The sequence below is a fragment of the Labeo rohita genome, chromosome 5, assembly GCF_022985175.1.
Source record: "Labeo rohita strain BAU-BD-2019 chromosome 5, IGBB_LRoh.1.0, whole genome shotgun sequence".
Taxonomy (NCBI): domain Eukaryota; kingdom Metazoa; phylum Chordata; class Actinopteri; order Cypriniformes; family Cyprinidae; genus Labeo; species Labeo rohita.
In genome coordinates, this window is record NC_066873.1 from 35,922,028 (window position 1) to 35,949,764 (window position 27,737).

Below are 27,737 nucleotides of genomic sequence, written 5' to 3' on the forward strand. Positions count from 1 at the left end.
ACTGAAATGAGATACTTCAAAAAAGAATCACAGGGGATTTTTAAAATCTATGCTACTACGCAGCGGATCTATGCGGAACCTTTATTGTTGAGGAAACCGTTGCGAGTCGGATCTGTTTGAAGGACGGAACCTAAACAGCCACGTAGTATAGGCAGGAGCACGTCTGAGGTTGGTCCTTAATTACTTTTTATGATTTCTTCTATTCACTCCACTAATTAGTCACTATTTCACGTGATAATTGCTTTGCAGAAGCGCGGTCGTGTGTCGAGGTGTCACGCATTACTTGCTTAAGGTTTTTTGATATCGTCCGATGTGGCTAAGTGGCTAAAGGCTGATGCTAATGAGATCAGAGATTTATTATAAACTCATATTGACATTTTATCTCCTGTGATTTTCGCCGTTTCCATGCTGTTGGTTATTTATTATGATTGGTCTCTTTGCGGCTTTGTGCTTTAATTTTCAGTTCATTACCAGTCAGAGACTTTGTCTCTGTGTTGAAAGTGACAGTTAATCAAAAACGCGGGTGACAGCCTGCTCTGTCCATATGTGATTTTTAAAGTGCGTATATTTGGGTTGATTTTACAGTCATGTCAGTTTCGCCTGCATGCCAGATGTCTGATAAGTGTCTTAAATCGTACTAGTCTATAGTTGTCTAGTCTGACTAGTCTATAGGCTCGTGTTGATGCTCAGTCTAACGTTAATCATCCAGCCTTGAATGACAGAAATCTTATTACACCACCACGCAGATGTGTTACATTGTGCAAGGAGAGCCAGAAAGAAGCAGAAAAAATATATAATATAATATATATTAGCATGTCTTGTCAGTTACTAGTTTATCATGACACTAAGCTATACCAACTGACTTAGTTAAGAGTACTAGAACTAAACTACAATACTGATAAACGTTTTATATAAGAGGGAGTTGTTCAATATCCTACTGCTTCCATTCTCTCATAAAACTGTTTTTTCCTTTTCTTACAGCTCAGTATGAGTCATCACCGACTGTCACTTATTTATATATTGACAAATGAAGCATTCACTTCAGTGAATGGAGACTGAAAAATGAATTTAAAGCAGATTTCTAGTTCAGAATTTATTTATTTAATTTTTTTAACAGTAAGAAAACCTTAGTGCTGACATCTTGAAGTGTTGATGGATAACTGTTGACTGAAACATATTTTGCATACCATGCATGCATTAAAAACAGGAACTATTTACCAATGCATTGGAAACGTAATAAAACCTTGTTTGGGTTGTGGGAGTTTTGTGGGAGTTTTATGGGACCTTGTCAACAAGCAGCAAGCGCCACATCCAATAACAGTGACATAAATATGTCAACATTGCACCCTTGATCAAAGCATTTAGTCACATGTTGCTTCAGGGAAAATATCCCTGTAATTATAATACAATTAGATGATTTAGAAGCATCAGCATTATGACTAAATTTGTAATTAATCGTTGTTGGTGATTTTGCTTTAACTGAGCAATCAATCTTGAACTTTTCCCACAGTTTGGATGATTTAAACTAACATTTCCGTTCCTCAGGATCACCGAGGACTGACGCTGTCTGCACCATCCAGGCCAGCCTGTAGTCTCAACCAAAGTTTACAGAGCATGAAGTAAAGGTGAATTGCACTAGTGAGACCCAGCTCATGTTCATGGATGCTAGAGCGGCACCTGTATTGCAAGAGATATGGAAAATGGAAATAATGAAACGGGCTCAATCGAGGCCAAACCTCAACAGCCGGACGCACAACACGGCAGAGATCCAGACAGCAATACTGTAGAGCCTCTGAAGCCGGAGAAATCACTTGTAATGGAGAAAATCCCTAATGGTAAGTGTTCTTTTGACATTACATTTGATGGATGTTTTTGCAATTAGATGGTTGATGTAATTAACATTAAGGCTGTTCATTTGTGCTTTTTGATTTATGCTAGGATTCACTATGAAGCTGGTGCTTGAAAGTTGTTTGTTGTGCTCATTCAAAACCTGGCTAGATTTCAAAATGAACATTTGCGGTTTACTGCGTCAGTTGGCTTTGAGATCGTTTTTCTTCCCACTTCTTCCAGTGCCATTTGTTACCTTATAAAGAAGGTTTTTTTTTTCCTAGATATATCCACAAATGTCCACCCGCTTTCAGTATCAGTTACCTAAACTGTCACTGTAGCCGTTTAACTTGTTCTCCGAGACTTGCGCAAAAGAAAACTTTCATGTGCTAATCACGTTTAAAGGTTATACATGACCAAAAAGCTCCAGTCTTGTGTTTGTAAACATGGGAGGGGTATATGCGGTCAGTGTTTTTGTTCATGTTTTGATGTTTTTTGTCAAATGTTCACATTTATGCAGCTGCTTTTGGCAGAAAAGAGACTTAATTTACCAGTAAAGACTGTATGTGTGAAAGCACCTCTGATATTAACAGGCTAATTTGGGTTAGTACTTTAAAAGGGTTCAAATAAAAGTGTTTTTACCCATAAAGAAAAGAATAATGCTTTTGACAAATATGTGACCCTGGACCACAAAATCAGTCTTAAGTAGCACAGTGTTTGTAGCAATAGCCAAAGATACATTGTATGGGTCAAAATTATTGATTTTTCATGCCAAAAATCATTAGGATATTAAGTAAAGATCATGTTCCATAAGGATATTTTGTAAATTTTCCTACCGTAAATATATCAAAACTTAATTTTTGATTAGTAATGCGCATTACAACTTTAATGGCAGTTTTCTCAATATTTAGATTGTTTTGCACCCTCCAAGATTCCAGATTTTCAAATAGTTGTATCTCGGCCCAATATTGTTGTCCCATCCTAACAAACCATACAGCTTTCTGATGATGTATAAATCTCAATTTAAAAAAAAAAAAGACCCTTAAGACAGGTTTTGTGGTCCTGGGTCACATATGCAAAAAGTAATGCAGACTCACATGAGATGAAAGATGGTCCAGCTTAATAGTGGACTATGTACTTTATTTCATTAATAGACTTTTCTCTGTGAAATAAATTAAGAATGACAAATATGCCGGTAAATGTGGCATTGTTTTGTTTTTTTTACAGAATTGTTTGTAACAATTTACAGTAAAAGTTAAATTTGTTAACATAAGTTAATTGCATTGGTATTGGGCTATAGCTAACATGAACTTTGAAGTTTTTATTAACTAATTTCAAGAAAGATTGATTTAATATCATTTCAAATTTGTTCAGTGTTCATTACCAAATTGCTTTTGCATTGAGTGATTCCTACCAGAAAGAAAGTATTAAAAAGTGCTCTTATTGGTAACACATTTAATTTTAATAGATTAGTTTTGTTTGATTGCATTTTACTTCATTTTAATAATTTTATATGCAATAAAACTATTTTTTCTGGGCTTATAATTGTTGAATGACCAGTCAGTAATTTTATATGGTCCATGGAAGGTTAAGTACACATAACAGGTGAAGCTGAGTTGAAATAAATGAAAACCTTTACTTTTGCATGATATTTCATCCATGCTGATAGATACACTACCAGTCAAAAGTTTATGAACAGTAAGATTTTTGATGTTTATTTGCATTTGTTTGATCCAAAGTACAGCAAAAACAGTACAGTTTTGAAATATGTATTATTTAAAACAACTATTTTCTATTTGAATATATTTTAAAATTTAATTATAATTGTAATGGATTATAGAAATTGTCAAAACTGAGTTATTTATATATTCTTATTCTGTGACATCTTATTTACATTATGTGATGTTTCTTTTGTAAGCTGTGTACATTTTTATTTTATTTTTTTATTTTTATTTTTTTTTTAGAAAACACAAAGGGTTCTATCTACCGAAGTCTATGGAACCCAAAAACTGAAGCTCAGTATCTCAAAACTGCTCAGAATGCAGATAAAACGTTATAATTCGAAGGCAGCGATTTATAATCTTGTTCTTCTGAACTTTTGATTCATCAAAGAAACTTTGATTCATCAAAGAAAATTCTACTTAGCTGTTTTCAACATAATAATAATAATAATAATAATAATATAATGTTTTTGAGCAGCAAATCAGAATATTAGAATGATTTCTGAAGGATCGTGTGACTGAAGTAATGATGCAAAAAATTCAGAAATCACAGGAATAAATTACATTTTAAAATGTATTCAAATAGAAAGCAGTTACTTTAAATAGTAAAAATATTTTACAAATTTACTGTTTTTTCTGTACTTTGGATCAAATAAATGCAGGCTTGGTGAGCAGAACAGACTTAAAAAAACATTAAAAATCTTGTTGGCGCCAGTGGCCTCGTGGTTAGCGCGCCGGCATAAAGCGCCGTCGTGCTGCGGGCGTCCCGAGTTCGAGTCCTGGCTCGTAGATCTTTCCTGATCCCACCCTTTTCTCTCTCTCCCACTTCGCTTCCTGTCCAACTACACTATCGTATCTAAATAAAGGAATAAAAACACCAAAAATAAATCTAAAAAGAAAAACATTAAAAATCTTACTGTTCAAAAACTTTTGACTGGTAGTGTATGTTGTACTGGCTTGTAAATCAATAAAAAAAAACACTTAGTGCACCTTTAAAGCAATAGTTCACCTAAAAATTTAGATTCCCCAATGTTGTTCCAAACCCTTAAGAAATTTGTTCATCGTTTAAGATATTAATTAAATAAAATTACAGTTGAACTCCTGATGTCACATGGACTTTTTAATCAATTTCCTCACTATCTTTCTGGACCTTGAATGTTGTAGTTACGTTGCTGTCTATGCAGAGTCAGAAAGGTCTGGGAGTTCATCAGAAATATTAGGTCTTGCAGGTTTGGAACGACATGAGGGTAATTAATGATAGAATTAAAATTTTTGGGTGAACTATCCCTTTAAGTATAAACTCTTTCCTGAATCCCTTCTCTTTGTTTTAGGTCATGTGAAAGCAGAGCTGTTGCCAAACGGAGAGGCCGTGGTGGAGGGTCAGGAAACTCGCGGAGGCAGCACCCCACCTCCGGCAGCTCCTTCCCCGGGCAGCCGCCTTGCCGATTCCCCTCTGAGCGCAGAGCAGGATCCAGGTGTGGCCTCTTTCCCTGACAGCCTAGAGAAGTCTGAGGAAGCTCTTGCAGAGGGCTCTGTTCACAAGGGTGACGCATTGCAATCGCTCAGACTAAGTATTCCTATGCAGGAGACTGAATTGTGTAAGCATACGATACTGGATAACCCCACCCCCCCGAATCACCTCCTTCCCTTCCTGTTGTGTTGTAATTCCCCCAGTTTGGCTTCTGAGGCTGATTTAGGCTAACCCTCCCCATTTGGTGTACCCTGTTTTTGCCTGCTCCTCCGTTTTGGCTTGCTGAGAGATTTTAGTGGGAATCTCTTTATCGCATTATGTCACCTAATTAATTAATAATAGGCTATTTAGTCTCTCCTGTGATTGTGAGTGCTTTGATTTCTGACGTTTATGACGTTTATATCTGTGATGGCAATCGTGGGGTTGTGGTGCTGGTTGGTGATTCAGGAAAAGTTGAACTTTTCTGGAAACAACATTAATACTGACAAGACAACGTGCATCTTGTTAAGTCAATTTGGCTTTGGTGTGAAATGTGGCTGAACTAATAAGAACTAACAGACACAGAAACTCGAATGCGCTTTTCTCTTTTTCTGTCTAAGGCAGCTGGAATGGCTCATTATGGGTTGCAGAGCTCACATGGTGTTTGCTGTACAAGGACCAGCATGAAGCTTCACTCTTTAAATGGGATGGGAATCATAATCATGTGAATCGTTTTAACAATTCTGGCTCCATTTCCACTTTTACAGTTAATGATTCTTCTAGTAATTTTGCTCTGGAAAACCTTTAGCAGCCTGATTATTATTAATTTCAAAATTTTCAGAGCAGTAATAACATCAGAATAAAAAAAAGGTATTAAATTACTTTAAAAATGACTTTTATAAGTCTCCCCAAAGATCTAAACCACTAAAAGATGCATTTACACAGACCTGTTAAATACAATTAATTGCATTGAAACTGAATAATTTGATTCAGTGCAAATAATTGCATTTACCAGGTCTGTAAAGTGAAAAATGGAACCAGTTGTCAATTCCTATCCCTAGAAAAGACATTGTCAAGCAAGCATGTTTCAGGATTGATAAGCTGTTATTTTCTTGTGTAATCAATAGCCTGTTGCATTCGATCTAATACTGCTTGGGTGACAATATCTAAATTTTTTTGCCTATTTTTATATAGCATTAGTTTTTGTGTTTTTATTGACCATGTTTTTCTTGTAGCATCCAAAGAGCCTTCTGTGGAGATGGAAAATGAAGAAAAAATCCGTCAGGAAGCTCGTCGGCGTCTGGAGGAGCAGCTCAAACAATATAGAGTACAGCGGCACACAGAGAGAGTGAGTCAGCAAATGAGAACTGTCAGTTTCTGTCAAATGACTGATATTGAATTTAATGAATAGTTGGCCAAAAACTGAAAATTGGCATCATTTACTCACCCTCGTTCAACTTTCAAAAGGAAATCTTTTCCTTATAGTGAAATTGAATGGACGTTGTCAGTCACCAAAAATGACAAAAAAGCACAATAAAGTTGTCATAACTTGAGTTAACTTAATGTGGCACATAAAGAAGTATCACACTAAGTTTGACTTCAGGATTGCCAAACCATTAGTTTATTATTATTGTGTTTTTGGTTTATTTACCATTATTTTATTTTATTTTTTAAATTTTATGTTATTTTATTTTTTATTTTATTTTAGACTGTTATTTTACTTTAAATTTTTACTTTATTTCAGAATTTTATTTTTTTTTTTTTTTCATTTAATTTTAACATTTTATTTTAAAATTCCTTCAATTTTTCAAACTATTCTATTATTTATTTTATTTTGAACTGTTTTTATTTTAAAATTATATTTTATTTGAAATTTTACAATTAATTTACATTTTTATTTCAAATTGTTAATTTAATTTAATTTAAATTTTTATTTTACTTTATTATTTTATTTTAAAGTTTTATTTTTTTACATTTTTATTTACATTTTTATTTTATTTTTATTTAAATTTATTTAATTTAATTTTAAAATTTAATTTTACAATTTTATTTAATTTTTTTATTATTTTAATTTTATTTTATTTCTATCTTAAATGTTTTATTTTATTTTAACATTTTATTTTAAATTTGTATTTTATTTTATTTGAAAAAAAAAATGTATTTACATTTTAAAATTTTATTTTTGTTTTATTATTTTTTATTTTAACATTTTTATTTTATTTCAAATTTATTTTATTTCTTTATTTTATTTAATTTCAGATTTTTATTTTATTTTATTTATTTATTTATTTTTATTTTTTTATTTATTTTATTTTTTTTTTTATTTTATTTAAATTTTTTACTTTACTTAATTTTTTTTTTAACTTTTTTTTTATTTTAACATTTTATTTTATTCCTCCACTGAAAAAAAGTAAAACTGGATTGTAATGTTGCTATTGGTGGGCTTGATGGACTTAATGTTAGACATAGATGTACCATTCTGTGTTTGTCCAGTGCTGGCTACTGTATTCTGTTTTACATGAATTCAGTCTTCATTTATTTGTTCCATTCAGACCCGTCGTTCCACTCCTAAGAGCCGCCCATTTAGCACTTTGGACCCAGAGCTCATGCTCCATCCCGAGGGTCTCCCACGGGCCAGTACTGTCGCCATGACTAAGGAATACTCTTTCCTGCGGACCAGCGTTCCTCGTGGTCCCAAACTGGGCAGCCTGGGAATCCCCTCCAGCAAGGAGAAGAAATCCAAATCATCTCGCACCAGCAAGATCCACTCCCTCGCCGACTACAAAACTCCTGAGTCTGACGCTAAAAGCACAGATGCGTCTGGTGGGGTAGTTTCTGCATCTGCCGACTCGTCATTTAGCTCTCTGCATTCCACCATCAGCTCAGTCTCCACGGTTTCAGAAATCAGCATCAGTTCTGAGACCAACACCCATTTGGAATCATCTCATCTAATCAGAGACAACGTCTCTGAGGTGGATGGTAGTGAATCAGGTTTCAGAGCTGATGGTAATGATAGTGATAGCTCGTCCTATAGTAGTGTGTCTGCTGCAGGGACATATAATATGTTAGCTGCAATGGTGAACAGGCCAAAGGCTCCATATACTGTGGAAGGGAGGGAGATTGCTCCTGAAGCCATGGGCCACTTTCCATCACTGCAGGAAGTCCTGCAGGCAGCCACTGAAGAGAGGCACATGGAAGAGCTGGAGCAGGAAAGAGAGGGCAGTGTGGAGCCTCGCAGTCGCAGAGACAGCTTCTCCAGCAGGTATTAGTGTTATTCCTAAACATTTTCGGACGCTATTATCTGTCATGAAATGAGCCCAGTAAACCCTCATAATGACTGTTGAATTATGCATTTGCAGTGTGTCATATGGGAGTTCTGTGATGGGGACTCATGATGAGATGCTGCAAGTGCTGAAAGAGAAAATGAGGTTAGAAGGACAACTGGAGTCTCTTTCCTCCGAGGCCAGTCAGGTGAGTTAATAGTAGAGTCCCAAGTATTTTTAGTTTTTTTTTTGATTCTCATATTCTAGAAAGCAGAGTGGTTTAAATATTTATTTAGTTATTTATTTTTTATATTTACAGAATTTATTCTACATGGCAAATAAATCATGCACAGCATTGCTGCAATATAATTAATGTTTAATATTTGAATGAATAATTAGAAAATTAATTTTGAAAAAAGAAAAAACAATTTAAGAAAAGTCTGTAATCCAATTATAGTATTTTTTTTTTCCTTAAATAAATAAATAAATAAATAAAAATAAAAACATGCATTTTTTTCCAGGTTTTTTTTTTTTTCCTTAAATAAATAAATAAATAAATAAAAATTCTTCCAGTAATCATTGAGTAAAAGAAATTCAATAGAACAGAATTTATTTAAAATATGATATAAATTATATATATATATATATATATACAGTGGGTACGGAAAGTATTCAGACCCCCTTAAATTTTTCACTCTTTGTTATATTGCAGCCATTTGCTAAAATCATTTAAGTTCATCTTTTTTTCCTCATTAATGTACACACAGCACCCCATATTGACAGAAAAACACAGAATTGTTGACATTTTTGCAGATTTATTAAAAAAGAAAAACTGAAATATCACATGGTCCTAAGTATTCAGACCCTTTGCTGTGACACTCATATATTTAACTCAGGTGCTGTCCATTTCTTCTGATCATCCTTAAGATGGTTCTACACCTTCATTTGAGTCCAGCTGTGTTTGATTATACTGATTGGACTTGATTAGGAAAGCCAAACACCTGTCTATATAAGACCTTACAGCTCACAGTGCATGTCAGAGCAAATGAGAATCATGAGGTCAAAGGAACTGCCTGAAGAGCTCAGAGACACAATTGTGACAAGGCACAGATCTGGCCAAGGTTACAAAAAAATTTCTGCTGCACTTAAGGTTCCTAAGAGCACAGTGGCCTCCATAATCCTTAAATGGAAGACGTTTGGGACGACCAGAACCCTTCCTAGAGCTGGCCGTCCAGCCAAACTGAGCTATCGGGGGAGAAGAGCCTTGGTGAGAGAGGTAAAGAAGAACCCAAAGATCACTGTGGCTGAGCTCCAGAGATGCAGTTGGGAGATGAGAGAAAGTTGTAGAAAGTCAACCATCACCGCAGCCCTCCACCAGTCGGGGCTTTATGGCAGAGTGGCCCGACAGAAGCCTCTCCTCAGTGCAAGACACATGAAAGCCCGCATGGAGTTTGCTAAAAAAACACCTGAAGGACTCCAAGATGTTGAGAAATAATATTCTCTGGTCTGATGAGACCAAGATAGAACTTTTTGGCCTTAATTCTAAGTGGTATGTGTGGAGAAAACCAGGCACTGCTCATCACCTGTCCAATACAGTCCCAACAGTGAAGCATGGTGGTGGCAGCATCATGCTGTGGGGGTGTTTTTCAGCTGCAGGGACAGGACGACTGGTTGCAATCAAGGGAAAGATGAATGCGGCCAAGTACAGGGATATCCTGGACGAAAACCTTCTCCAGAGTGCTCAGGACCTCAGACTGGGCCGAAGGTTTACGTTCCAACAAGACAATGACCCTAAGCACACAGCTAAAATAACGAAGGAGTGGCTTCACAACAACTCCGTGACTGTTCTTGAATGGCCCAGCCAGAGCCCTGACTTAAACCCAATTGAGCATCTCTGGAGAGACCTAAAAATGGCTGTCCACCAACGTTTACCATCCAACCTGACAGAACTGGAGAGGATCTGCAAGGAGGAATGGCAGAGGATCCCCAAATCCAGGTGTGAAAAACTTGTTGCATCTTTCCCAAAAAGACTCATGGCTGTATTAGATCAAAAGGGTGCTACTACTAAATACTGAGCAAAGGGTCTGAATACTTAGGACCATGTGATATTTCAGTTTTTTAATAAATCTGCAAAAATGTCAACAATTCTGTGTTTTTCTGTCAATATGGGGTGCTGTGTGTACATTAATGAGGAAAAAAAATGAACTTAAATGATTTTACCAAATGGCTGCAATATAACAAAGAGTGAAAAATTTAAGGGGGTCTGAATACTTTCCGTACCCACTGTATATATATATATATATAATATATTACTGTCACTTCTGATCAGTTTAATTCATACTTGCTGAATAAAATTAATTTCTTTAAAAAATGCTAATCCCAACCTTTCAAACATTTATTTATTTGTTTATTTATTGTTAATTATTTTATTATTTATTTTACATTTATAGTTTTTTTATTTTATTATTTGTTTTATTTTATTAAAAAAAAACATTTTTAATTTATTTTTTCATTTAATTTAATTGTATTTCCAAATGTTGTTATTTTAAAATTGTATTTTTATTTTATTTTATTTTATTTTATTTTTAAAAAATATTTTAAAAAACTTATTTTATTTTTTATTTATTTTACAGGTTTATTTTTTGTATTATTTATTTCATTTAAAATTTCTGTTTTAATATTAAATTTCATTTTTTAAATTTATTTTTTTTAAATAGAAATCTTTTGTAATGACAAATGTCTTGCATACATATGCCATATATATGCTTATGTATATAATTACTGTCACTTCTGAACAATTTAATTCATACTTTCTGAATAAAAATAATTTCTTAAAAAAGGCTAATCCAAACCTTTCAAACATTATTTATTTAATATTTAATTTATTTATTTATTGTTATATACTTCTAAAGAATGTGCATCTTTAAAATGTGGTTGCAACCACATTGATCATCTAAGACCTTCCTTCATTTCCAGGCACTGAAAGAAAAGACAGAGCTCCAGGCCCAGCTGGCTACAGTAACTGCTCAGCTGCAGGCCCAGGTGGAGCAGACCCAGGCGGGTCAGGAGAGGCAGAGCACCCTCTCCTCTGAGGTCACCACATTACGCTCCAACTGCTCTGCGCTGGAGAAGGCCATGGTGGAACTCCAGGCCAATCTTGAGGGGAAAAACGCCAGCCTGGCCTCACTGGGCAATGACCTACAGCTAGCTGAAGAGCAGTACCAGAGGCTGATGGTCAAAGTGGAGGAGATGCAGCAGAGCCTGAATACCAAGGACAGCACAGGTGAGGACAGGGTTGAGCCTGATCGGTTGGAATACTCAAAATGTCAGTCTCAATGTATAATTACCCAGGATGGTTAACATGGTAATATCACTTTTGATGACTAGTTCCAGATTTTAGTAAATGTAATGCATTGGGAACTATTTAAATTACTGTTTGAAATATATTAGCCAGGGTGATTGAGTGGCCATTATTTGGCATTTTTTCTGTTTTTAACAACCCATAACTATGGGCAGTTGACTTAATTAACTTAATTCTTGACTTAATTCTGTAAACTTGATTAACAAAACAGAGTACATTCTCACAAAATTAAGTGAAATATTCAGTAAATACATTGAATTATATAATATTTTTTATGTGTTTACATAGCTTTCTCTTTTCATCATTTCTTCACTTAGTCTCTGAGTTGCGGCAGCAGATGGGAGGCCTACAGACGCAGCTTCAGCGGGTCCAGAGCGAGAGGAATGCTCTGCAGAGCAGACTGAAGACGTCACAGGCAGAAGTGGACTCCCTGCAGCAGCTCCGCCTCTGGTACCAGCAGCAACTGACTCTGGCACAGGAGGCACGAGTGCGACTGCAAGGAGAAATGGCAAACATGCAGGTATAATGGCCCACTATTGTCATGATGTGCACTCTAAAAAGTAATATTGTTTACAGAAGGTTGAAGACGTTTTAAAATCTTGAAGATATGTTGTAGGTGAAGTGCAATTGAGTGTAAATTTGTTGTCCATTATATGTTTACTACCATTCACAGTTTGGGATCGGTAGGGCTGCCCCCTAATAGTCAACTAGAAGAGGCTTGGTCGACCAAAATTTTATTAGTCACTTAGTCACAGAAAAAAAATCCACAGTCCGTGACAGACAGATCGTTAACAGCTGGTCTATGGTAATACAGTACATCTGGCAGGACATCCAAACGCTCATCCGCACGAATCATTCATCGACGTCAAATCTGGCTTATCACTGGAAAGATGTATGTAATAGCAACTTTACATGGCTGCTCAATCTAATATTAACCTAGAAAAATGTGGGCTGTTGAATTGTCCGTGTGGCGTGTGGAAGCTAAACAGTAGCGCGCTCACTGCATGACAGATGTAGGAGCTGGTGCGGTCACTTACTCTTAAAATACTCCGTCATTTTTGGTCATATACATCTTTCGAATCTGTTTATTTGTGTGCACTAACAATGAAACGTTGGGCTTTTGTAAAATAATAAAAGCAAACAAGATGTGCTTTCTTCCGTCTCGGTCTCTGTGAACTTGAGCGCATCACTTGGAAACTCTGTGTATATTTGCATTGAAAAATACATTTATAGAGAGTGAAATGTCTACTTTTAAATGAACCAATATAATAGAAAACAAATATTCTCAGATTATGTAATCTATATGAAACATGCACACAGCCACATTACTATTACAGAGATGACGAGTGTCACCGACTTTATCTCTTAAGCACAAAACAAAGAAAGCGCCAGTTTATCAATAAATTAAAACGTTGATGCAGTCTCCTTGCTGTTTTTCCATGACACATTCATAATTATTATATCTGCATGGTGGCAAGCTTTTTTGCGTGCACTTGAGCGCTTATTAGGCCATGTAGGCAATTAAAAGCTAATTATTATGATTTATATGGTTTGATAATAAACATGCGACTAATAGTTGACTAATGCTTAAAATGAACGACTGCTAGTCGACCAGAAAAATCTTTAGTTGAGGGCAGCCCTAGGGGTCAGTAAGATTTGTTTTTTTATTTACTATATTTTAAATGGTATGTACTATATTTTAAAATGTCATTTATTCCTTTGGCAAAGCTGAATTTTTAACATCATTACTCTAGTCTTCAGTGTCACATGATCCTTCAGAAATCATTCTTGTATGGTGATTTGGTTCTTAAGAAACTTTTCTAATTATTATAAATTTTGAGTGGTTGTGCTGCTTAATATGTTTGTGGAAACTGTTTAAGTATTCGCTGATGAATAGAAAGAACAGCATTTTTTTTTTAATTAATTTATTTAAATGTATTTATTGGAACTATTATTTACATAATTGATCGTAATTAATTTATTGCGTCCACGCTGAATAAAAATAGCAAATTCTTCCCTGCCCCCCCAAAAAAATTCACTGACCCCAAACCTTTAAACAATAGTGTATTCAAAAAGTGTTGAAAACTTTTTTTATTTGAATTTGATTTTTTTTTTTTTTTTCCTCAAAAAATTAAAAAGTGTATATTTAAAAACTTATGTTTACCAGAAATATTCAAATGCAGAATGGCCATCTGTAATATGTATTCGTTGTATATTTACTTTCAGGCCGGTCAGATGACTCAGATCGGAGTGTTGGAAAATCTAAAGATGGAGAACGTTACTCTGTCTCACAAACTCACAGAGTCAAAACATCAATCTATAAAAGAGAAGGAACGGATTGCTGTGCAGCTACAGAGTATAGAGGTCTGGCACACTAACACAATTTCTTCCTTACTTAATCTCTTTCTGCTAATCTGATACACTCTCTTTTTTTGCTGGCATATTTAGTATCATATATTCTCTGAAATCAGACCTGTTGTTCTGTCATTGTTACACAGATTTCAAAATTCTAAAGTTAGAATCTAAAGATTCTAAAGTTTTTATTTTGTTGTGCTTTATGGAATTATTTTATGTATTTATTCTTACTTTAGGAATAAGTTGAATTAAGATGAAATTTGATTATATTTAAAAAATATACATAATAATAATAGACTTATTGTTATCTAGGCTGACATGTTGACTCAAGAAGCAGCTATACATCAAATCCAGGAAGCAAAGTCAATGGTGGAAGAAGATCTTCAGCGCAAGCTGGACGAGTTTGAAGAGGAGCGAGAGCATCTTCTCAAACTTGCCAACACAGCCACAACACTGGAGAGAGAGCTAGAGCAGGTATCTAAACGCTACCCAGTTGGTAGTGTATTCTAGTAAAGATCTCATCTAGTAATTAAAGAGTTGTAGATTCAAACCCATCACCCAAACCCAGGAATGTTTTTAATTACTAAAATGACTAATTCTTCCCCATCCAGGTCAAACTCATTCTCTCCCAAAAAGACGCCCAGCTGGAATCGCTTCAGCGTGAGCACCTAGAGCTGATGAAGCAGCTCACCACAACTCAGGAGACCCTCCAAACCAAAGAACAGGCCCTTAATCAGCTGGAGGCACGTTACCAGGAGCTCCAGGCTCAGCTGGAGGAGCTACAAACTGACGCCACAGCTAAAGAGGAAACCCTGCAGTATCTTCAAAATGAGAAAATAGTCCTGGAAGTCGCTCTGCAGGCGGCACGGGCTGATAAGAGCGAACTGGATGAAGGAGCGGAAAAGCTTGGAGAGGAAGTGCTAGTGGCATCAGACACTCTTGACCAGCTTAGGCAAGAAGTGCAGGTTAAAGCAACCCAGGTGAGAGGTTTGAATAAGAGGGATGTGCTTTTTTTGTAACAAGAACTTTAGAATGAGTTCAGATTGTCATTTTTTTTTCCTTTCTTTTTTTTCCTCCACAAGATTGAAGCTCTCCAGCAAGAGAATGGCACCCTCAAAAAACAAGCACAGAAACTGAAAGAGCAGTTCATGCAGCAAAAGGTATATAGCCCTAAGATCTCCGTTTCCTTAAAAGTTTATAGAGTATAGCCCATTAAATTTAAGCCTTTCTGATTTGCCATTATCACGTCATATAGTCCATCTCTTCTATGTCATTTTTACCTAACATAAGAAATTCCAGTTGCTCCTAAACATCACTTTTATCAGCTTGTAAAACATTTCAGTTTCAGTAAGGTATAAAAATATTTCAAAACTTATTTGTTGCTGGATAAGACTAGTTATATCAGACAAATCTACACCTAATATAGGGCCCTGTGATAGATAAAACAATAGTAAATTAATTTTTAATAAAATCAATTAATTGTAGATGCTTTTGTTTTAAAAAAAATGAGTCCAGAAAATTAATAAAAAACATAATTTGGTAAGAAATAAAACTGAATTTGAGGGAGGGAAAACGCATTTCATAGGGCCTTAAAAATGTAATTGTTGTTAGACTTTTAATAAATTGCTGTTAAATTGTCTCATGATTTTGATTAATTAGACATGCTTTTTGATTAGTATATTTTTATTTAACCATTAGAACAGAGTCTAAAAAATTAAAAAGGAAAAAACAGAATCAAGAAAAATTAACAAAAACTTACAGGAACAGCAACCCTTCAAAATAAATGTTTGGTTTAACTTGAAGAAATTGTGACAGAGAAATGTTACTTAATGTAATGACAGTACTACTACTAAAACTAATAAAATTATTATTAAAACATTATTTTTTTAAGGAATGTTTACCAGAAAAATTGTTTACTAGAATTTATTTTCCAGAAAAAAATTAATATACAAAACAAAGTATTTTCTGGGGGGGTAAATAGTTTACAATAGTAAATAATAGTAAATAGTTTACAATAGTAAATTAATTTTTAATTAAATCAGTTAATTAGTGATGCTTTTGATTATTAAACTTTAATAAAAAAAACATTAAAATGGTTTCCAGAGAATAAATAAAAACACTGAATTCATTTCATAGGGCCTTAAAAATTTTGTTAAACTTTTAATAAATTGTCTCATGATTTTGATTAATCAGAAATGCTTTTTCATTAATATATTTTTATTTAACCATCAAATCAGAGTCTAGAAAAATTAAAATAGAAAAAAAAAAATCAGAATCATGAAAAATGTAAAAAAAAATAATAATAATAAAAAAAAAAAAATTGGAAAAAAATAAAACCGAATTTGGGAAAAATTTAAATGGATTTCATAGGGCCCTACTAATGTTATCAAATCAACAAAATTGCCAAATGGGAATTGGTAGAAATGTTTGTTTTTTTTAATTTGCTGTACTCTTTATTACAGGTGATGGTTGAAGCTTACAGGAGAGATGCCAGCTCCAAAGACCAGTTGATCTCCGAGTTGAAGGCTTCTAAAAAGCGTCTAGTGGCAGAGGTAAAAGACCTGAAGCAGGAGCTGTTGAAAATGGAGGGAGAAAAGAAGAGTGCAGAACAGGAACAGGCTCGCCTGCAGAAGGAAGTAGAGAGAGTCCAGCAGCAAATGAACGGTCTGGAAGCCCATTTACAATCTGTACAGACAGAGAGAGACCAACTTGACTCTCAACTACAGGTACACACCGACTACATTACTAAGAACATCTCATTTTTAAAAAAAAAAAACAAATTAATACTTTTATATAGCAAGGATGCATTAAATTGATCAGAAATGACAGTAAAGATATTTAAAATGTTACAAAACTGAACCGGAAAGTTTCCTGAGCACCAAATCAGCATATTAGAATGATTTCTGAAGGATCATGTGACTGAAGGCTGGAGTAATGATGCTAAAATCACTGGAATAAATGACATTTTAAAATATATTACAGTAGAAAACAGTTGTTTAAAATTCTAATAATATTTCAAAATGTTTTACTGTTGTTTTGATCAAATAAATGCAGCCATGATGAGCATAAGATACTAAAAATAAACTTTTAAACAATAGTGTATAGCATATTTTGACGCTGTCCATGTTTTTGCTTCAGACGCTTCAGTTTGACCAGAACCAGTTGGCATCAGTGACTGAAGAAAATGAAAATCTGAGAAAGAGGATAGAACAAATGCAAGATGAAGCCAGAAAGTGAGTCACAATCACACCGCCTCTCCTGCCATAAGTGTTTCCATAGTGATCGCTGCTCAGTCTTTGACATCACGAATATGTGATGTGACATATAGACAATAGTGCGTGTTTGCTTGTGATCTTGCATCTCAAAATTAAATTATAGGAATTGGGATGCATTTTTCCTGTTTCAACTGTTTATTAATCAAATTAAAAATGGTTTTAGAGGAATGTCTAATGGTGAAGAATACCAAAAAATCTTATCTAACTTGCTGTGTTCCTCTTTCCTCTTTCAGGGCTATCTCAGAGCAGAAGGTGAAGATGAAGCGTATGGGCACAGATTTGACCAGTGCACAGAAAGAGATGAAGGCCAAGCATAAGGCCTATGAGAATGCAGTTGGCATTCTGAGCCGCAGGCTACAGGAAGCCCTCACCGCCAAAGAGACAGCTGAGGCTGAACTTGACAAACTCAGAGCTCAGGTTTCAGAGGGTGGAAATAGCCAAGAACTTCAGGTAAACTAGTACTGATGGTTTGTAATATTAATACTAAAAGTTAAGAGATGCATAAATCCTGAAAACATTCAATGCACAATGATTATAATTCTTATATAAGTCTAGTTTACATGCTTTACAGTGGTGCTGTGAGTAACTAAGGTTTATCTTCTCTTCCAAAAATGAATTGATGTGTATTTGTTGTTATTGCTACAGGCCAAGGTGGAGGCCCTGCAGGGAGAGCTGAAGGCAGTGAGCCAGAGTAAAGCCATGCTGGAGAAAGAGCTACAAGAGGTCATCACCCTCACTAGCACTGAACTGGAGGAATATCAGGAGAAAGTGCTGGAACTCGAAGATGAGGTAAGAGGAAACTTGTTCTTAACAGAAAATAAGACAATTTTATCAAAATAGCAACCTGTGATTCTTTAATAATTGATGCGTAGACATGCACATCATTTTCTGAGGTCAGAAAAATCAGTTTTTAAGAGTCTAAGATTTTTTGAAAGAATTTTCTTTTAATGCACACCAAGTTGTATCTATTTTTTAAAAACAGTAAACCTGTTATATAGTGAAATGTTATTACAATTTAAAGGAGAAGTCCACTTCCAGAACAAAAATTTACAAATAATTTACTCACCCCCTTGTCATCCAAGATGTTCATGTCTTTCTGTCTTCAGTTGTAAAGAAATTGTTTTTTGAGGAAAGCATTTCAGGATTCATTGTTTTCGAAAAATAAAAATTTGTATACTTTTTAGGCACAAAAGCTCGTGTAGCACAGGCTCTGGGATGTGCGTTCTTGAACGATCCATTCATTTTGAACAAATCTTTAATGTGACTCGGGAAGAACGAGTCGTCACAGGGAGTATAATACTATGATTAGAAAGTTCAGAAGAACAGCGTTTATTGAAATAATTTTTGTAGCAATGTAAAAGTCTTCACGGTCACGTTTGATCAGTTTATTGCATTTTGCTGAATAAAAGTATTACTTTAAATCTTACTGACCTCAGACTTTTGAATGATAGTGTACATGTACATTATGACGGCGTTTTAGTGCCACATTAAAAAATAAAAAAAAGATTACAAGATTAAAGTCGTAATATTTCGAGAATAAAGTTGAAATATTAAGAGAACAAAGTTGAAATACTACAAGAATAAAGTCAAATTGTTTCAGGAATAAAGTCGAAATGTTTTGAGAATAAAGTCAAAATGTTTCAAGAATTCATTGAAATTAAAGTTACAGTATTTTGAGAGTATAGCCTATATTGCGCATGCAAATTTCCTGAATTAAGAGCATCGGGAGAAGTTGCCAGGCCACCGGAATTTATTTGAATATTGTTGTGTCCAAGCGACCGCATCATCCTACTGGGATGAGGAAGAGTCAGTTTAAGGACTCGCAGAAACCGCTTAATATCAAGAATATGATATTTATTAACACTGAACAGGAACAACTTGTTTATGTTAACATAAATAGGCTATATATGTACTCTCAAAATATTAGAACTTTAATCCTGTGATTGCTGTGAATTAATTCTCATAGTTTTGACTTTATTCTCAAAACATTTCGACTTTCTTCTTGAAATATTTCAGCTTCATTCTCGTAATATTTTGACTATATTCTCATAATTTTTAATTTATTCTCAAAATATTGAAACTTTATTCTCTTAGTATTTCAACTTTATTCTTGTAATATTTCAACTTTATTCTTTTAATTTCAACTTTATTCTGGAAATATTACGACTTTAATTTTAGATTTTTTTTAATCTCAAAGATTTTTTTATTTTTTAATGCAGGACTAAAACCCTGTCATACATTTCCCCCCATTATTCTCTGATTTTAATAAACACTTATTACTGGGATTTTAATAAACACTTAATTGAATAACCTTGAATAAATGATTTCAGATACTGATTTGTTCATTTCTTTTCATTTAATTTTCATTTCAGTATATTTTGTACAAATGAAATTCCAATAATTCCAAGAATTTTCATATGCATTTTTAATGTGTATTTATGAATTCAATTTGAGGAACGCATGGTTTCAAAATTCAAACATTTTAAAACTGTTGTTTTTTTGGGGTTTTTTTGCTCACAGCTTCAAGAGTCAAGAAACTTTAAAAAGAGAATTCGTCGCCTGGAGGATGCTAATAAGAAGCTTGCGCTTGAGCTAGAGCATGAGAAAGGGAAGCTTTCTGGGCTTGGGAAATCCCACAGTGCATTGCGGGAACATGCCAATATTTTAGAGGCTGCATTGGCAAAGAGAGAAGCAGATCTTGTCCAGCTCAACTTACAGGTGAGATGCTACATGTCATAATTACCATTTTGATTTACAAAACTGCTGTTTGATCAATTACTTTTTTTTTTGTACAAATTTTATTTTTTTGTTTTGTTTTAACATCTTAATAATCTTTCACTTTAGGTCCAGGCAGTGTTAAAGCGTAAAGAAGAAGAGGACCAGCAGATGAGACAGTTGGTGCAGACGCTGCAGGCTGCTCTGGAGAAAGAGAAAATAAAAGTCAAGGATCTGACCGAGCAGGTTAGTTTGTGGTTTAACAGCTGCGTGATTTCCAGTTCCCCTTTAGAACTCCCCCGAAGGCATTGGTTTGTTTTGTTACGTGCATGTATGTGACCTGTGTGTCTGTACGCTTTGTTCAGGTGGCGGAGGCCAAGCTGGAGGCGGCCCATAACCGCAGGCATTACAGAGCAGCCATGCTGGAACTCAGCGAGATCAAGAAAGATCTGCAGGCCAAAGAGGAGCTTATCAAAACCCTGCAGAAAGAGGCTAAAACACTTGCGTAAGTCTTTGTTTTCTTGTTACTCTTATAGGATCACAGCTGCATCTGAAACTCATAATACAGAAGTAATGTCACATTTTAAATGGTCTTTACAAGGTCCAGCTATTTTAGAGTGATGAACTGATGGTTGGACGGACATTCATAAGCCACTCTTGCTCTGTGCATTGCCCTGTTGGAAGATTAACCTTCTTCCGGGTCTGAGGTTCTGAATGCTCTGGACTGGGTTTTCATTAAGGATATGTCAATATTTTGGTGCATTGAGCTTTTTTTCTACTTTTTTTTTCTCACAGCATTAGGCTGCTACCAGCACACTTTACTTTCGTGATGGTACTTTGCAGGTGATGAGCAGTACCTAGTTTCCTTTAAACATGATGCTTGCAATTGAGGTTCATCAGACCAGAGAGTCTTGTTTCACACAGTCTAAGGGTCCTTTAGATGCTTTTTTGCAAATTCCTAGTGTGTTTTCATGCGTTTTCACTGAGGAAAGGAATGAGTTCACCGCCATGAAGCCCAGTTCAGTGTAGTGTTGCAGTGATGTTTGTCCTTCTGTAAGTTTCTCCCATCTGCATATATGATCTTGGAGCTCAACTAGAGTGACCTTCAGGTTCTTGGTCACCACTCTAGCCAAGGCCCTTCTCCATCAGTTGCTCAGTTTGGCCAAGAGGCCGGCTCCTAGAAGAGTTGTGGTTGTTTCAAACTTCTTCTATTAAGGGTAATGGAGACTACGTGCTTCTGTGAACCTTCAATGCAGCAGAATTCCTTGCCAGATGTGTGGCTTAATGCAGTCCTGTCTCTGAGCTCTACAGCCAGGTATTTTTTTTCCTCAGGGCTTGGTTTTTGCTCTGACATGCATTTTCAGCTGTTAGATTTTATTTTATTTTTTTTATTAAGACGTGTGTGCCTTTCCAAATCATTCTCATTCCACTGAATTTGCCACAGGTTTACTTCACTCAAAGTGTAGTAACATCAACAAGTAATATGAACGCTCCTGAGCGAAATTTCAACTCTCCCAAATAAGGGTATGAATACTTATGCAATGGGATCATTTCGATTTTTAATTGTTAATAAATTTGCAAAGATGTTAAAAACTTGTTTTTTTGTTGTTGTTGTTTTGTTTTTTTGTTTTGCCATTATAGTGTATGGAGTGTAGATTGATATGGAAAAAGAAGCAATTTAAAACAGTTCAACATAAAGCAGCAACATAAAATGTGAAAAAAAAAAAAAATGAAGGGGTATGAATACTTTCGCAAGGCACTGTAAATGCAGCGTTGGAGTTCAATGCTTAAATTGCTTAATTAACTCCTATAATGAGCAGATGTTTGTGACTTCTCAGATTGTGTTGGAATGTTTTGTGAAAATAAATAAATAAATAAATAAATTCTCTCTCTCTCTCTCTTTGACAGGGCTCAAGATGAGAAACACTCCGAAGAGGTTTCTCGTTTCCAGGAAGAATTAGCTGATGCTAATGCTCAACTCCAGATCCTTCAAAAACAACTTGATGATGAACTTAGCAAAAAACCTCTCACTAACCAAGAGGTACAGTGCATCTATGTTGCAAAACAAAGTCAACTACTTCGCTGTTTGAAACTTTCCACTCTCACAGTACATTCCTGTTATGCCTTCTAAGCAGGTTGCAAGGATTCAGAGCATAGTTAGTTTCACATATAGCTTTGAACTATTGCTATATTAAAGAATTTGAATATCTGTATGGAGAAGTGTAATTACCCCTCATTGCCATTCGGAATCACTATTATATATGCTGTGTTCCTGTCTTCCTGTAGGTGGAGGACTTGAAGTGGGAGGTGGAGCAGAGGCAGCGGGAGATCGAGACACAGAAACAGCAGCTGGAGATGGTGGAACAGTGTCACCAGAGAGAGATGGACACCCTGCAGGATACTCTACAGGTTGGACATGCTACTTCAGTCAGTTTCTGTTGTCAGAACATTTATTATGGTCATTTTCTTCTGAATTCCGGGCTTTTTTTGTTTGATGTGATATGTAGAGGATAAAGGTGGAGCTGGAGATGGTGCAGGAAGAGCTCAATGGCACACGGAAGGATAAATTCATGCTGCAGGCTAAAGTGGGAGAGCTGAGGAACAGCATGAAGACTGTTCTTCAGCAGAACAACCAACTCAAACAAGACCTCAAAAACAGCAGGCTCAGAAAGGTAAGACTAATGCTCATTTTCATTTTAAATATAGACAACATGTATATTTGTAAGTGTGTAATTTTCTATCATATTTCTGTCACCACATCAGCGGATGGATCTAAAGGGGGAATCAACCCCAGTGACGCCAGTAAAAATCCCAGACTGCCCTGTTCCTGCTTCACTTTTGGACGAACTGTTGAAGCCCTCAACGTCCGTCAATAAAGAACCTCTCAATAACCTCCACAACTGTCTGAAACAGCTGAAGTAAGACTTGCACACATCTTATCATACCTTTCTATGTGACTTACGTCCCTATTGTGAACTTCATCTTCTATTTGTCTACGTTGTTTTCATTTTCAAGTGGCAAAATTAGTTAAAGGCAAAGCTCACCCAAAAATGACAATTCTGTCATTAATTACTCATCCTCATGTCGTTCCAAACCTGTAAGACCTTTGTTCATCTTCAGAACACAAATTAAGATATTTTTGTGAAATCCAAAAGCTTTCTGACCCTGCATAGACAGCAATGTAACACATTCAAGGCCCAGAAAGGTAGTAAGGTCATCAATAAAATAGTCCATGTGATATCAGTGGTTCAACCTTAATTTTATAAAGCTACAAGAATACTTTTTGTGCGCAAAGAAAACAAAAATAACGACTTTATTCAACAATTTCTTCTCTTCCGTGTCAATTTTTGCTGCTCATTCACAAGAGTTCCACGAGGCTGCTAGAGTCAGCATTCTGACGTAGAACGTTCATCTCTCTCTTAGTTTATCGTCATGTTCACGAAGACTGTTTTATATACAACGTACACTGTCTTTTCCTTGTAAACAAGGAGCAGCGCATTTGGGTTCTACTTTAGAACACCAGCTCCTGTACACACGTGGCAAAATCTAATACGGAAGAGAAGAAATTGTTGAATAAAGTTGTTAGGGGTTCCATCTCCATGTAAAACTGATCCTGCAGACCAAAACGTAAGTCGTAGAGACTTAAAAATTGGAGAGATGGTAGTACTCTCACTGCCGACAATGTCAGCAAGGCTCACCCCAATTGGCCTGACAAGGGTGCTACAGCAATCGAAAGTACGATATTGCTTGTAACTCCTAAACTGTCAGTCGCAGGCTCAAGTGTCTTATGTCGTTGGAATCCTTGGCTCATGATCGTGAGCCTGGCAAAAATTTAACTACTTTTGCGAACTAGTCCTAGGTTTTTCACCCAATTGGAACCAAACCAGTGCAGGAAGATTCTCTGGAGAGTGAATATCAAAAAAATAATAATTATCAAAAAATAAAGAGTTAAACTTTCGACTCACTGTGGCAAAATGTTCAAAAGGGACGGGGCCACTTTTAGTAAAATGCCTATAACTACTGAACGGAATGAGATATCCTCGTCATATCCTACTACAAGATCAATCACAACAAAAATCACAGAGCTTGGCCACTGGTGATGCTATTAGAGGTAAAAAGATGTAAAAATGGCTATAACTGCACAACCATTTGTCCTGTCAACATAAAAATCGCTGTGCATGGTCATGGTCAAAGTGCCAAAGCAAAGTATCTCAAAAAAACTCGGCCGCCACTGGCCGTTGAAGTTTGAGCACCTATTAGACAAGGTTACCGGAGGCCAATCGGAACAAAACTTGGTAGGCCTATTTGACTCACAGCCAACAAAGGTATGTGAGAAATTTGAAAGAAATCAGCCACTGGAGGGCGATATCACATTTTTCAAAGCCGTAAACGATTGTACATTGTGCAGTTTTTCACACATATACGCAATATTCATATCATATGGTAGAACTCCTCATTCTGGAAACTTTGCCTCAGAACCACTGCTGTCAATCAAATAGTTTGTTAAATGATCGAGAAGATGGAAAAAAAAATACTTTTGCGAACTAGGTTTTTCTGAAAAAGAAACACTGTGGTATGACTCTCTAGGTCAATCATTATAAAAAAAATGAATAAATTTACCCTTTGGGAAACTATAATGGGGTCGTTTAGAAAAGGGGCCTGTCCAAACTTACCCAAAATCCTATAAAGCCTAAAGGAAAATACAAAACTTTAGAAACCTGCTGAGCACATGCGACAGGTGATTCTAAACAAGCATCCAAAGTTTTAAGGAGATCAGACAACAGCTGACGCTATAACAGTCTTAAACGTTAAAAAACATTATATTTCTATGGTAAACTACCTGGATTTGCCAAAAATGCTTTTTCAAATCATTGATGTAGGTGGTTGCAGGCTTGCTAAAAACATGTTTTTATATGTGCTTAAATGCCTTAAAGCACTTGAACCCTGGTAATCGCTGCTTTGTTTTCTTTGCACACAAAAAGTGTTCTTGTAGCTTCAAAATTTACAGTTGAACCAAAGATGTCACATGTACTATTTTAACAATGTCCGTACTACCTTTCTGGGCCTTGAACGTGGTAGTTGCGTTGCTGTCTATACAAGGTCAGAAAGCTCTCAGATTTCATCCAAAATATCTTTATTTGTGTTCCAAAGATGACTGAAGGGTTTGGAATGACGCATGGGTGAGTAATTAATGACAGAATTTTCACTTTTTGGTAAACCATCTCTTTCATTTATTAAATATGCTACCATTCAAAAGTTTATTTTAAATGTTAACGTTTATAGAAAATTAACAAAAGACAATGTTAACAAAAGAATCTGTTTCAAAGAAATGTTGTTTTAAAAAATCTTTCTACTCATTAAGAAAAAAATTACTAAGCAGCACAACCGTTTTCAACACATTATAACATGATTATATGATTGTAACAGCAGTTATTTCTTGCGCACCGAATCAGCATATTAGAATTAATTCTGAAGCAATGATGTAATCATGTAAACAGTTCATTGTATTTCTAAAAAAAAAAATATATATATATATATATATATCGCATTTTTGTATCAGACCCAAGTTCAAATACACAAACCTGCTCTCCCATACCTCTCATCGTTCATATAAATACCACAAGCACATAACAGATGGCGTTCGCCTTGTAGGCGTCTCCTTTTTCACTCATCTGATGGTCATTTCTCGTAGGCAGGAGATGGACAGCCTTCAGAAGCAGATGGAGGAACACACGGTCACAGTGACGTCGTTGGCCAGCGCAGAGGAGGAGCTCCAAAAACTGGGGCTTCATGACAACAGTAGCAGCGATTTACCTAATAAAGAAGAAAATGATAAGATGCAGGGAGAGATGCAGGCCTCGTAATACACAAAGAATCCTTTAAAAGACGTTATCTGGGGAAATTTTTATCTTTATGGGCACTTTTAAGTTTTCGTCGTTTGTTTCTTATCGACTGCCAATATTTGGCTTCATCCCTTCCTAACCAAGATTGTTCGGGTGAAACAAAATGTTTCTTTATACCACAGCTTTATTTTCGAAGGGTCATTTTGGTGTTTGTTTGTGTTATCGCTATTTATTTTCGGTTTAACGAATAGAGCTGCTCTCTCTGTCTATCTGATCTGTTTATCTCACTCGCAGTTTCACAGTCGCCCACCTGACGTTCAGCTTTGATTTTGTTTTCTTTCTCATCTCATAAGAGGTGCAGAAAGAGGTTTGTGAGGGCTACTGCTAGGCTGCCTAGTCCTGCAGAAGTGAAAAAAAAAAACACAAATGTGATCTACAACAAACATCCAGGGCACCAGACTCCAGTGTTATAGTAACTAGTGACCTATTGACCTAAACTGGTCAGCTGTATATTCTACATATCTGTCTGGTGGTAGTTCTCACTTCCTGCATGGAGAATTCAGCAGCTGAACTGTTCTTCCATTTCTCTGTGCCTGTGAATGAGCTGACCTCTCATTCCATCACTGGACAGATGCCTGCTCTAGAGCTGTTCCCTGCAATATAATGCAAATATTATCAGCTAAATACGAGGCTCCATATCAGTCAACCAATTCAGAGCACAGATTTTCCCCCAAAACAGAGCATTCTTAGTTTTTCCAGGCCTCAATTTGAGTCTAAAGCGATGCTGACAGCTTTGTCTACATACACACTGTGTACCGCTTTACCCATAAGTCTCAGAGTTTAGATCCACTGTTTTGTAACATTCTTTGTGCCGAAACTTGAGGATGCGCTTACAATGTTATACTTCGCACTACGGCCTCTTTCTGATTGAAACTCAGGACTCTGGAATGTAAGTGTGAGACTTGGAGAAAGTAGTGGCCCTTTTGTACAGGGTAATATATTATAGATCAGATCATCCAATATCCGCTACGGTTTGCAAATGTGAGATCTCACACAGAAGGTCTTGATAATGGCTGACAGAATTAGACTAGTTCTCTTTAGGGCTGCGCCTTAAAATGAACCCAATAAGGAAACCTTTAAATACTACTAAAAATGTATAGCTTGAATGAATTTTTCTGTTGAGAGATCTTGGGAAATAATGTAAAATAGGTTGAATGTGCTCTTGAAAGCGCTGTTGAGTGTGATGTACGTATATATATTTATAATATATATGAAAGGTGTTGACTTATATTGCACAATTGATAAAAGAAAGCAAGCTTACTGACTTTCAGGTATGGACAGATGTAAAATATTACTTTTTTTGATGGAAAGATCTTTTGCCCGTTACTATGTTCACTTATTTAAAAACATTTTCACTTCCTGAAACTCTCATGGATGGTTTGTCATTACAGCCTTAATTATAAAAACGTGTGCAGATATATTTTGAATAATGTGTTTTAATTAGGTGTAATAGTTCTGTCTTTCCCCTGATGTCTTTGTTTCACAAACTCCATTTGTCGGTTGTGTCTGTGGAGCTGGATTTAACCATGTAATTGGCTTGAACTGTTTTTGATCTCCATGTACGGTAACCGTTAGACTGCTTTAAATGATTAAGACATAATGGGAAATGAAGCTTTACACACTAACATGTACATTTATCTTCAAAGAATTAATACATATTCAGTGAAAGGGAGGGAACTGTTTTTAATTAACTGAAAGTATACTGTGTTCATTACTGTACTGACTAAAAGCACGAGTTTCTGTTCAGTGTTTATACATAAGGAAACAGTTTGACTTTTAATTCTTTGCTTGCTCAGCATTTTTATGGGATGTACCATATTGAGTGTAAAATATAAATCATTCTGTAAAATGATCACATCTTGTCTTT

At 35.6% G+C, this 27,737-nt stretch overlaps 1 protein-coding gene across 2 annotated transcripts; it reads left to right on the forward strand.

The window, feature by feature from the left end:
• Positions 1–105: 105 nt before the first annotated feature.
• On the forward strand, positions 106–27,722 carry golga3 (golgin A3). 2 transcript variants are annotated; one of them, XM_051111108.1, is made up of 24 exons: positions 106–168; positions 1,546–1,835; positions 4,880–5,146; positions 6,234–6,346; positions 7,551–8,260; positions 8,358–8,469; positions 11,238–11,544; positions 11,940–12,142; positions 13,849–13,986; positions 14,290–14,451; positions 14,589–14,957; positions 15,060–15,137; positions 16,440–16,703; positions 17,116–17,210; positions 17,486–17,702; positions 17,898–18,041; positions 19,773–19,970; positions 20,097–20,213; positions 20,333–20,472; positions 21,876–22,008; positions 22,254–22,376; positions 22,475–22,639; positions 22,731–22,885; positions 25,660–27,722. In XM_051111108.1, the coding sequence occupies exons 2-24, from the start codon at positions 1,694–1,696 to the stop codon at positions 25,829–25,831; spliced, it is 4,524 nt and encodes a 1,507-aa protein (XP_050967065.1). In that variant the 5' UTR covers positions 106–168; positions 1,546–1,693; the 3' UTR covers positions 25,832–27,722. The 2 variants fall into 2 exon arrangements, with proteins under 2 accessions (XP_050967065.1, XP_050967066.1); XM_051111109.1 differs by having other exon boundaries at positions 4,880–5,023.
• Positions 27,723–27,737: the final 15 nt, after the last annotated feature.

Bases quoted from the DNA above. Each gene is read 5' to 3' on its own strand.
- golga3 (XM_051111108.1), top strand. From the start codon at position 1,694: ATGGAAAATGGAAATAATGAAACGGGCTCAATCGAGGCCAAACCTCAA. The intron at 15,138-16,439 runs GTATATAGCCCT...TCTTTATTACAG, and splicing joins AGCAGTTCATGCAGCAAAAG to GTGATGGTTGAAGCTTACAG. The intron at 22,009-22,253 runs GTACAGTGCATC...GTCTTCCTGTAG, and splicing joins AACCTCTCACTAACCAAGAG to GTGGAGGACTTGAAGTGGGA.